We start from the raw sequence: 13,048 nt of genomic DNA, 5'->3' as shown, positions 1-13,048 counted from the left end.
GGACATCTGTGGACTTATAAGGTAGATCATGTTTAAATTTTATCACTCACAAACGATACATGCTAGGTAATTTTGTCGAAGCTATAGGTATGCATAAATATCGTATACCTACTTGTATGGGCAATGTGTACTGATATTCATTATCATTTTTCTTATCATACATCAGTCATGGACTGAGACACTACCCACTAGCCAGTACAGAGCTTAGGCATTTATGAAATAGACCATGAGGTGACTGGTGAGTTTGTCTTAGAGCTAATTATATTCACCAATTATGTTATGTTTTAATATTGTGATAAATTAACGTTACAAAATAATTTACCTGTGATCAATATATTTTTAAATACAACAATTTGCATACTTAATATCAAAAGCTTATACTTGTTTATTATTGTCATTAGTTTAATTCGTTAGGTACATATTATTATATATTACATTTGTATTACTAAGTATTAAATATGAAACATAGGTATTAGTTATTACCTATATATTTTATAAAAATAATTAATAAGTATTGACCACGTCCACAAAATATATGAGACGTACCTACTATACATTTTTTTTCTTATGGATTTGGAATTATTTAGTACATTCGAATGTATTGTGAACTTTTATAACACATCGATCGTAAGAAACACACGTAACTAATGTTTCGGACACGCAACGGTGTGGCGAACGCTGCGGACTTGATATTTTTTAGAGGTTAACTCATACCCACTCAGCCAATACCCGCGATAAAGGCATTTACTGTTATATTTTTAACTCCTGTCGTAGTAAATACTAAGATACAATACTTATTCTAGTTAGGTAGTTTTAAATTATTTTTCACCTACTTATATGGCTATATCTACGACCCCTTAAAAACTCAAAAGCGTCTACCACTCGATCACCCCCCTTCGCCACGCCATTGTGTACACGAATTCGTATAATTGTGCGTCATTTCACATTGGACGGAATGGATTTGTTGAGAACAACGCGTAGGGCGGCGCGCGTGACGGACCATAGTATAAGTATCGCCACTACTAGTGCTGCACCTATGTCCAACATGAAATGGCTAGTCCACGATGCGTCGGCCGACGAGGGTCTGATATTGTCTTCCTTTCTGTGTCGAATCAAATATTCGACCCAGTAGACTACGGACGCGGAGGGCGTCATGGGGCGGTCTCGGAACAGGGACGACACCCGTTTGGCGTTTTCTGAAAAACTAAAGAAAAAAATAAACTCGTAAAAGACATAAAAATATTACCTTAAAAAATATGTTATGACTTAATATGGTAAATTATGGTAGGTGTGTGTACATTTTTATGATGTATAATAAATAATAATACCCACACGGGGGGATGAGGTGACCGAGTGGTCTGACGCGTCCGCTGCGACGCAGCCGGTCGCGGTTCGATCCTCGGCTACCGGGCGGCATTTTTCTCCGGACAAGTCGCGGTGACCGGAGAACAAGTGCTGCCATCCCCCACCCCCGGGGCATGGCAGAAACCTACGGGTGCCCGGTGCCCCATTCGAAATTCTGCCAAAAAACAAACACACACGTGTTTCCCCCCTACCGTTCCAAAAAATTGAAAATATACAATACAAACCTACAATACAAATCCTACTACAGCTAATGGCCTCAGTCGCCGAAGCTTAAGATCAATAAAAAAAAAAAAAAAAATACCCACACAACACAATAATATATATACCTGCAGTTTTGCTGTGTTGAAACGAAATGGTGGGTTTGCTGTACACTCGTGATACCTAAGTGGACTTAGATAGGGAGGGTCACAGGAGCTAGGCATTATCCCCCTCCCAAATATGTGCACTATAACTCTCCAAATGAGCTATCAGTTAAATAATTTATTTTTGGTAAAGTATATTATAGCATATTATATTATTATCCATATATTTCCTTTCCTCGAAATTAAAATATAAAATAAGTTGATTCGAAATGAAATAGTACTATAATAAAATCATAAATAATAATAAAACAGTAATTATTGAGTAATTATAAATGTTGGTCAAGCACTTTTTACAGTCAAAACATATTTGAGATTTTATATTGGATTGCAACTATCTCGGTACCACGTGTATACGACTTAACAGTGTCATCGAACTCCCACCTCGAAGTTTTCGGTTCAGTTGTGTTTGCCGACTACGATACGCTTGGGGTCTCGAAAACAGAAGGGTCCAAGAACAATCGTGTCGTATTCTTACAAATAGGAGTTTCGTTCAATATTGTTGTAAGTCAGGTTTCTATAGTATAATTGATAATAATATGTATTATATGAATGTATTTGGGACGTGATTATTGGGAGGTTTAACCTCCCCGATGTAATATAAGAATCACGAGGACTAATTTTCCATAAACATAAAATGTTTTGCTTTTTTTCAACATTATAGTTACGTTAGTAGTTACGAGTTAAGTAGGTATCGAACTATTCGAAAACAAAATAATAATTTTTCTACCAGTTTCCATAAGTTAAATATAATCTTTACTAAAATAAACTCTCATTTTGAACTTTTAAGTAATAATCTGTAATGATTATTATGATAAAAAAAAAAAATTATTTCTGTGTTGGTAAAAAATAAAGGTATACCGATAGCTGGTATAGGTAACTAAATTACAAAATATGTCAACATTACTGCTGGCTAGTTGGTTACTTGGCAGTAGGGTAAAAAAAATATGCTTGATAAATATTTTATTCCTCTTGCTTTAGCAAGACTATGCAAACTTAAGTTTCATTATTATTATATTTTAAAAACTTTTATAATATTAACAATTAATAATTGCTATTAATTATTATTTTTTAATATTTACATATTATTTAAAAGAATTAATAAAGTCTCAACTGGAGTTCGCACCCCCACTAAACTTTTATTGATTAAATAAGATTTATTTTTTAAGAACAAAAATGATTATATACTAACCTAATTATTTATATCAATTTAATTTTTTTTAAGTGCATTTTTAAGCGAAACCAGTTTTTGACAAACTATATTTTGTTTTTTTTGTATTAACATATAACCGTAGATACTTGAAATTATCACCAAATGTTTATAATATGATCATGTTCATAGATGGAATAATTTTAAAAACATTTTGACTCTGCTTGAGCTATTTATAGAGATCAAAAATGATTAAATTTTTAATCATTGTCGATGGTCAAAATGCTTGAAAATTTAAAACAAGGTTCGTAATAAGTTGTTTTTCTATAAAAAATATCAACACAGTTTTTTAAGAGATATTTTAAGTTAAATTTGGACAACATTAAATATAAACGAAGAAAAATAATTTTAGTTATTTTGTTGTAATTTAAAAATATTCTTCGTGGGTACTTGAAATTTTAATATATATTATTACACTTTAAACACACAATGATTTTTTCAAATGCAATTTTTTTACCATTAAATTACTCAGAAGCCTGGCCTAACTCATAAAATGTATCTAGTAAAATAGGCTGACGGACTGCATTTAATCAGAATCGGTATTCTTGAAGATACAATGATATTTTTAAATTGAATTCAAATCTAGCACATCTATTACAGTTACCCCTTACAACACATAAAGTGTACAGCAGAGCGATAACCACTTGCTCAACCTTTTTAAAAAAAAACATTTATTGGGTGATTTTAAAATATAATATATTTATAATAAACCACTTATGAAATTAATGTAACTAGATAGTACCTTTTATCTTTGATTAATCGGTTTATAGCTTCAGATAGTGTTGTATGAGTCAAATTATTGATATTCATAGACAACGCTATACCGAGGTCCACCAGATTTTGAATGTTCCTAGGTTGGTCGTAAAACAACGGCATCCCAAGAACTGGAACTCCCGCATCTACAACTTCGTAGACTCCACTCATCCCGCCGTGACTTATGAACAATTTTACATTTGGATGTTCTATAAATTCAACGTTTTAAAGTCGATTTAAAAACCAGTATATACTCAAATGCTTGAATGAAATCTTTTCATCGTAAATTATTGTAAATATTTATAAAATATAATTAAACATTTTTCCAGCCTTTATTTTCATGAGTTTGCGTATTAATATTATTTATAAATGTATTCATTTAGTTTTATTATAGACAGCTTGACGTGATCAAATGATCTCTATCATCGTCTCATACATAGTAAGGATCGTCAAAATTGTATAAATAAAAATGTGCCATTCGGTATTCTAAACGTAGTTACCTACATATTAAATTATAACAATATCATTTCATTGCATTATTTTAATGATTTAAATATTTGAAACGTTATAGATTGATTATTAAATTACCTTATGGTTTGTAAGAGTTTCGGTAGGTGTGGGTCCAAGTTTATTTGGTTCAGTTACCAATAACATTAACGGTTTCAATTAACATAACAAATATGAACAACTCTAAATGTATCTATTTAACTCACGTAATATAGCACGCTGTGGTAACCATTTACATAACATCACATTTTCTGGCTTGTCGGGCATGTGATCGTTCTCGTACTTCCAAATAACCGTTTGGGGAAGTTGGCTAAACACGATTTTAAACGCATCTAATACATCATTGGGCAGTGTATTCATGGAGATCAAAGAGCCAAAAGTAAATACGATTACGCCGAATTCATTACTCTTGTCTATCACATCTGCTAAATCCTCCAGGAAAACAATGAATGTCCGGATAATTAACAAAAACAATAATTATAATATAACTTTCATTACATCAGAAGTCAGAACTAGTTTCATGATAGTGTCATGAAGCTAATTTAGACAAAATTTAAAGGCTGAGGAATGAATGTTATTAATTTAATATTTTCTTGGATCTATGTAAACTTAAAAAAAAAAAAAAAATTCAATGAGATATTGAAAAGCTTCGGAATTGAATTATGCTAATAATAACATAACATTTTTTATCCTGCAGCTGACCAGTATGATGATGGGACATAATATAATTATATAATTATAAAAATGGAATGAAGAAAAATTGAAATAGTATAGTAAATATTTTCATATTTCGGTAGGCTAGGAATAGATACCTATACTTAGTCCAAATTTGAATCCATAATTTTTTGGTGTCATTTTGATAAAGTAAAGAACATATTTCGTTTTTGAATAATATATGGTACAACTGCCATGGGGGGTGAACCTGTGAGAGCAATACAATATTAAATATTCTATAAATAGTGAGTGTGTGGGGGGGAGGTAATATCTAACAAATAGTAAACAATGATATATTTATGCATTCGACATCACCATTTTGCAATTAGGGTTATAAACGTGCTGGTGTAACAAGAAACGCGAAAGACTCAAAAGTAAGTTTTACATTTTTTGAACCTCAAACAAAATTGGGGTGATGGATGGATGATAAGACACTTACTCTGGGAATCGGTTTGAGAGGCTGGTTCAGGTGAATGCCTCCGATTTCAAGGACGTTGGGCCCCACCGGCCGACTCGGTTCTATCGAGTGATGCGTGTTGACAAACACCATGCTGTGCCGGTGATCCGGCCACCGGTGGTCGCGGCCCACGTCGTTGTACCACCGGACCAGCGTGGTGTGAGCGTACACCAGTGCATTCGCCAGCCGGTGGCCGAATGTCACTGGTGTCGGTCGGTCGGCAAGCATCGCTCCTAGATAAGATGGATGGTCGGGGGCACCAGTGGCCGCTGGCATCCAATTGACCGTCGGTGACGGGACTACGTAGACAACCGGCAAGCCAAGCCTATCGGGCAGTGTGGACATGCACTCTGAGTGCAGTGACTCCATGATGACAGCGTCGAATGCGGGACTGCGTCCGTCCAATATGTCACGTATTTCCGGCATGTCGAACAAGTATTTACACACGTACACCGCCCGGCTGGTGGCCAGCCCCACCATGAACGCGTTCGACCGGAAGACTTTCATCACATGTGCGTAGTCTATGTCTCGAGCTTTTTGTAGTGAACCGGTGACCATCGACGACATGTCCACGTGTGTGTAATTGGGATGAGCGGCCAACCTATCGGTGGCCGGGTGAATGGTCAGGCACACCACCTCATGCCCAGCGGCCACCAAGCTCTCCAGCACCGCTGACATGACGTTCCAATGGCTGTGGCCGGCGGAGGGCTCACACGCCAAGATCCGGTGAGCCGGAATTGTCGACAAGCAGCCGATCGAACACAGGACGATGATAAAACGGATTGCTCCGGAACACATGTTCTGAAAAACGATTCGCGCACGGCGTTAGGTTGGTTTGGGCTCCTGTACAGTGTTCATGTCATTTTGCGTCTTCGAGATAACTGTATTTATGGCGTTGTATAAAGTGTAACTTGTTGATGTTGAGCATTATTTTAGACTTTGAGAGGACGCCATGCTAAGGCTGACATGGAAATGGGCATAAGAACGAATTAACGGAACTTCGACTCAAACGGTTGAAAAGCAACTTTCAAAGTAATACAACTAATACAAATTATTAATGAAAACAATAATTTCGAGAGCCATTTTTTTAGCATTTCATTGCGGTTTATCATGCATACAGTGTATATTATATATTATTTTATCCCCCAGGTGTATTTTTCTCTAATCAAAAGTAGGAATGTCCTGTTTATAGGTTTATACGATATTACGATAATAATATTATGTTAGCATTGTTAAATTTTAGTGACTTGAAAGTTTTTTGTGACTGTCGATTAAAATTTTAATTTGATATAGCTACCTTTTTTTCTGACCCGACGACGCCCGAGAACTAGTGGGTACAATATTACTCTTCGAACGTCGTCAATATATAGATTATAGGTAGATAGTAATTAGATATTGAGATACCTTCCTGTTAGAATGAAACTATTGAAACATTATCTGAGATTTACCTATGCACGATGCTTTCTTATGTTTGTTTAATCATAATATAAAAATGTTAAGCACTTATTAATTTATAAATCAAACATGTAATTTGTTATTTATTCATTAATTGAGTTACTATCAAAAAAAAATTATATAAATCCCCAGTATTATTTGGTAATTTTACTATGAGTACCTAGTTAAGTAACTTATACATTGATAAATGTTGACCACATTGAATATTCAAATGTATAATTCGAAATGTTTATGTATATAATACGTCTATATTATATAATTTTATTGATAATTACCTACTGTATTTTAAAATAGTTGACATATGAATGTTATAATATTGTTATTTAATATGTAGATTAATTAATTAATTATCTTACCTTAAAACAAGATTGTGGTGAGTATGAATTATAAAAAACAATCGGTGATCAATTTTAAAGAATATTTTTTTTCTCTCATCAATGTAATATTTTATTTAGTAATATGGTTAAGCATATACTGAATGGGTATACCTAATATAATATTATTTATCAGTTGTATTTTACTGTTTTAATATTTATGAGCAGGTAGTAAGGCTATCAATTATTATGAATTGATAAGATAAATTTATTTATTACATTTTCACAACATACAATTTAAAAGTTTGGCAATTGAGTAAGAATTTATATGATTAATTATATAATATATTTCTATGTGTACAAAATATTATATCGCATGTTTGATTTGGGATTACGAACTACAGCTGTTCATGGTTGCAAAGTGTTTATACTTTTTTTTACAAGTTGCAAAGTATTAAACTGTTTAAAAACATTCTGTGTTGATAAAATTGTATTGCGTTCAATATACTTAATAATGGATTGGTTGTATAATTGAGTGTATATTTTACGAGTAAAGTACTTATAGGCGTCAGTCATAATATTATAACCTATAGGTAGGCTGGCGGTTGGCATACATAACTGTGTGAAATAAATAATATATTTTCTTAAACAAAAATGATGACTAAGTATGTTTTATTGTGATAATATGTATCGAATGTTCTGGAATTTAATAAACAATATATCTGGCATGAATCTCATTCAGAATTTCTTATTATTTTACAAATTGTATAACCAGTACAAGATTAATGAATTGGAAAAATAAAAGAAAGGGTACTCTTCGACCCAAATAAAATTATCATCTCTTGAAAATATTGAACTGAAGATTTCATAACCGTCAACCAACAGTAATCAAACCAATAATAATTACAATTATGTCCGACTATCCGATGATGCCAGTACCCATAAAATCTACTTATTAGCGATCAAAATAAACATTTTTAAACAATATATTTAGTCATTTATCACATTAAAAATAATTTTAATTAATTAAATTTATAACTAATATAATATATTTTGTTTAAGCTTGTATTTATATTCCATAGCTTTAATACATTATAATGACTATAACTATAAGTTCATGAAACTGAATCTGAATTAATTATACAATACAATTTAAAAAAATATAAAAATTACTGAAAATTGTGTGAAAAAAAAAATATTTTGTAAGAAACCTCTACCTACCTACTTTTGAAAATAATTTGTAGGAATGTTACCAAAATGAAAAAAAATCTTGGTTGAGCTCTTTTCAACTTTTCCACCGAGCACTGCTAACAACAAAATTAAAACAAGATATTTGTATAAGTCGTTCGAGTTCTGATTGTTTGATTTTGAACACAGTATATTGTAATTTACCATGCAGGTTATTAGATAAAAAATTGTTTTTATAATTAAAATACATTTTTAATTTATGGCTAAATTAAATTTTCAAAAGATTGATATTTTATTATATGTGATATGTGAATAAAATGTGTTTAGTTGATATAGACCACGGTTATCTAGTAGATAACCGTGATATAGACCCAATATTATTATGTAATGGCTAATAATCAACGCTATCTGTGTTTAATTCATTAATTTTAAAAATACTGTCACTCGAACTTTATAAGGGGTTTTAGAATAGGCAATTTCGTTTATTTTTTTTATAAGCGAGAATATAACGTCTCAAATATTAAAAAAAAAATTATTACACATTAATTCATAATTAATAACATAGTCATTAATCGGTAACTCGATACCTCGAGTGTTATTTTTTAATTAGATAGGTACTTAGATTGAACTAAAGAGTAAAGATGTTATAAGACAAGAAATGTATTCTATTGGTTTAATTAAATATAGTTATGTACAATTTACAAAAAAAATGTTCAAAATCTATGTGTAATTGGAAAAAAACTGTTTATCATAAATTAATTATTCTCCTCGTCAATTTGTTATGGAAATTCATTTATAGATATTTTTATATGGTATTTATAAGGTATTGAATTATTGTTATACGTATCCTTTATTCCCTTGTAATATGGGATTTTTACACTTGAAGTATGACCGATATAGACCCTTTTAAAGGTGCTGATTGTGATAATTAATAAAAATTAAAAATTATATTTGGTTATCCAACCTATATTACAAAATGTTGTTAAAACATACAAATATACATTATTTAGGTATAGAATAGAAGTAGTTTTATGATTGTTTTTGATTCTCATATTATCATGGGATTTTCTGAATATATTAATAATTTTTAATTAATATTATGTATTTTTAAAGTTACTAACGAAATCTTAAATGTAAAATACAATGATAATTGGACAAAAGTATGAACTTAAATGGATATCTGCCTACTATTTGTTTCCTCTCTCTGACCCATGACAGTGCTCTCGGCCCATTTTTTACTTGTTATAATAATGAGAAAGTAGGTACTGAATATTATTGTAATGGATCTTTGTAATTAAGAAAATTTTAAATAAATATATATTTTAAAAGATTTCCAAGATTAATATTATAAAACGGAAATGAATACTTTTTAAGGTTAAATCTTACAGATTAATAGTAATGAATTATTACTAATAACCAATGAATTTGTTCAGACTTAAAAGTTACTATTGCAAACATAAGATTTTGAGTTTTTCTCAATCTTTCTAAAAATAAAAATTGTCTGATTCTTACATTGTATCTTATAACCTACCTACTTCATTCACACTACAGAGATTTTAAAATCGTAGCACATTATAATTAACAATTTATATGATGTTCTAAATGTCAAATGTTAACACTTCAGGTGTTTATAATTTCAATGTATTGAAATGTTGAATAACGATGTACAGTGACGGACTGGACTTAAATTTTCAATTACGGAGCTTTCATATTTAAGTATTCTCCTCTCCCCATTTTTACTTATAATAAAGTTATTATGTAAATGAAATGTGGCTGAAAGAGCCAAGAGATCAAGACTTACCATGACATTCCACAGCTTCACGCTCCACAGTTATGGAATGGCAGTGTGGCACCACTCACTTTAAAAAGTTACGTCAAAATTGAGCTCTTCAGCTCGCCACTGACGATGTACGAAATATATTTTAGTGAATTATTTTATTTATTAAAATTGTACTTACTTTTCTTAACAAATATGTATATAAGAGTGTACTTAAAATATCAAGTTTGTTTGAATATCGAATGTCTTTATGTATGAGCTTTCCGAAGTCATTTTATTAGCGTGTATCCACGATGGATGATCAAAGTGAATATATAATCCATAAGGATATTATGTTCGATTGAATAGATGTAAACATTATAATATGCAATCACACGAGTAGTTGAGATTTAATTTACATGTAGTTTTTAAAATTGTTATACCTACCTACATATTTAAACTGTAAAGCGAATATTGCAGCTAGGCTGGGTGTAGAAACACTTGACACCGATGCTACTCTAGTCCTGATATGTATGAATATTGCTGTTATTTGTAAGCCTACTCAATGAGATCTTCCCCTAAGTAAAATAAAATTAATTTACGTAATGTAAACAATAAATTTATAGATTTAATTTCTTAAAATTTTTGTAATCTAAAAGTACAATATGTCAATATGTATATTCACAAAAAATATAATAAATCGTAGGTACATTTGTACCAAATACAGTCGATTTAAAAACATTAATTGTAATTGTACATTACAACAGTATTTTAATTTAGAGAATAGTTTAGTCAATGTTATGATGACTATGTATTTTTTATAAAATATGTTTCTTATATTACATTTTGATATCTAATCATTATATTTTTAAAATTATATTATGAATTATGATTATAGATTATTATGACCTAACCTAACCTAGATGTCTAGATAGTGGATATAACACGGGACAAGGTGAATTTACTGCATTTTCCCAATTACATTTTTGAATACAATTAAAAACAGTATATAACCTCTAAGTCAGCCTTTCTCAAAGTGTGGGTCGTGACCCACTACTGATGGGTCGTCAGTCAATTTTTGGTAGGTCAGGAACATTTTTTTGAATTATATAGATTCCAAGAAATTTATGATTGAAAACTACTGCTCTAAGTTGAAGTTTTTAACTATACCTTTTCAATCCAAATATTTATTTTTGTTAGTGTTTCCTTATTGGACTACTCACGGTATATCTATACATATTTATAGATAAAATAAAAATAATAATTATTAATAAAAATGAAAAACTGTTCGTTAGTCTGCTAAACCTCAAAAACGGCTTGACCAAAATTGCCGATTAATTTTTGTGTTTTAATGCAGCCATGTAGAAGTGGTTTAAAAAGGAAAATATTTGGGAAACTAGCATTTTCAAGAGGTCAAACAATGAGTTTAAGATTCACTGTGGTAATTGAAACTTTTTATTTGTGTATAAATAGTTGCCATTTGTTGCAGATTATAAAAATAATAGTAAAAATTATAATTTTTTTTGGGTCATTGATTGTGATTGGTTCGATACGTATCAAATCGTATTTTCTTGGATTGCTCACCAAGGTAGCTGAGTTGCACTTATGGCCGCTTATCGGCGTGTCCACAATAAAAATAAGAAATGAAAAAAGCACGGGATAAATTATGGCACAGACTATAGGTATAACTTGGTAAAAATGGTACACCTATGGCTAATTTTTCGCGTATTGTCCGCTAAAAGCTGGAGGTGATTTTATGTGATTAACATTAAACAGTTTCAATCCGGGTCGTATTGATTTCGGCGGGGATCTTATCATAATATTATACCTTCTTGGTATGAATTAAAACGATGTCATGTGTGTTTATTAGTATGTGTATATATTATAAAGGTATATAAAAACGAATGCGTGGCTGTTTGTTTATCCTTTATGCCATCCCTGCATCCTTTATGTCCGAGGATAACTTTGGGAAGTTCTTGACAACACTCCCGCGAAGGTTTCAGCCATATTACAATCTGAACTGTGTTACACCAAAACCGAAATAAACCAATGTAACGGCGTATTTTGTATTAGCTGATCATTTTTTCCCGGAAATCAGGTGAAACAACCATATCAAAAACCACTGGATGGAATTGAATTCAAGTTTGAATCATACTTAGAGTTGGCATTTTTAAACAGAAGTCTCCTTTTGTATGTACGTAAATATATCACGAAAAGTATACTCAACAGATTTTAGAACAGTTTTCATTAATGTATTAGCCAAGTCTTGGGGATGGGCTTAATGTATAATACGTGGAAGAAAAATTAATTTAATTGCCAAAAAAAAATAAAAAATCTATATCTATACCTTCTTAAATAAAGTGCCAAAAATGTTTGAACGCGCATCACTTCAAAGCGGCTGTACCTATTTGTCTAATATTTTTTTTGTGTTCGTAATTATCAGTATAAGATTTGTATGAAAGAACGTTTTAGGAAAAACCACTGGAAAAATAGAAAATCTAGAAGCGCGCAATCTGTCCAGAAAAATAAAATAAAAATCAACTGTTGTAACGCATTAAACGAAAAAACACGGGATGTATACGACTGCACAACTATTAAATATAACTTAGTAAAAACGATATTCCTATCGGCTATCACTAATTTTTTACCTGTTGTTTCGCTAAAAGCTGGAGGCGTCGTGGTCACCCGATCAATGACAACTACAAGATTATAATATGATTAATATTAAACAGTTTCGTACGAATCTTGTGGGGTCCAAAATCCACCACAGGTTGATTACCTACCTTATTATAATATAATTTAATAACAACTAACAAACGACTCTCAAGGGCAACGGCTGAAGAAAAGATTAAATAACGAATGAACTTGTACAACATTTGAATTATATAGAGTTGGCATTTGAGATGGCCAATGAAATATACGGGATCAGCTAGTATTGTAAACATTTGGAATCAGTTTTTTATTAATGGC

At 31.3% G+C, this 13,048-nt stretch overlaps 1 protein-coding gene across 1 annotated transcript; it reads right to left on the bottom strand.

The window, feature by feature from the left end:
• Window positions 1-358: 358 nt before the first annotated feature.
• LOC111037318 (UDP-glucuronosyltransferase 1-8-like) lies at window positions 359-7,349 on the bottom strand. Its single transcript, XM_022319838.1, has 5 exons — window positions 7,177-7,349; window positions 5,348-6,166; window positions 4,401-4,626; window positions 3,677-3,896; window positions 359-1,204 (listed from the first exon to the last, which is right to left on the bottom strand). Exons 2-5 carry the CDS (start codon window positions 6,161-6,163, stop codon window positions 937-939), a joined length of 1,530 nt encoding a protein of 509 aa, XP_022175530.1. The 5' UTR covers window positions 6,164-6,166; window positions 7,177-7,349; the 3' UTR covers window positions 359-936.
• Between the last annotated feature and the right edge of the window lie 5,699 nt (window positions 7,350-13,048).

This window comes from Myzus persicae, unplaced genomic scaffold (assembly GCF_001856785.1).
Source record: "Myzus persicae strain clone G006 unplaced genomic scaffold, MPER_G0061.0, whole genome shotgun sequence".
Lineage (NCBI taxonomy): Eukaryota > Metazoa > Arthropoda > Insecta > Hemiptera > Aphididae > Myzus > Myzus persicae.
This window is presented reverse-complemented; position numbering and strand designations above follow the sequence as displayed.

Excerpts from the sequence above, each read along its gene's own strand:
- LOC111037318 (XM_022319838.1), bottom strand. The coding sequence starts at position 6,163 with ATGTGTTCCGGAGCAATCCGTTTTATCATCGTCCTGTGTTCGATCGGC. Across the intron at positions 4,627-5,347 it reads CTCTCAAACCGATTCCCAGA|GATTTAGCAGATGTGATAGA; the intron begins GTAAGTGTCTTA and ends GTTTTCCTGGAG. Across the intron at positions 3,897-4,400 it reads ACCACAGCGTGCTATATTAC|AACATCCAAATGTAAAATTG; the intron begins GTGAGTTAAATA and ends TTGAATTTATAG.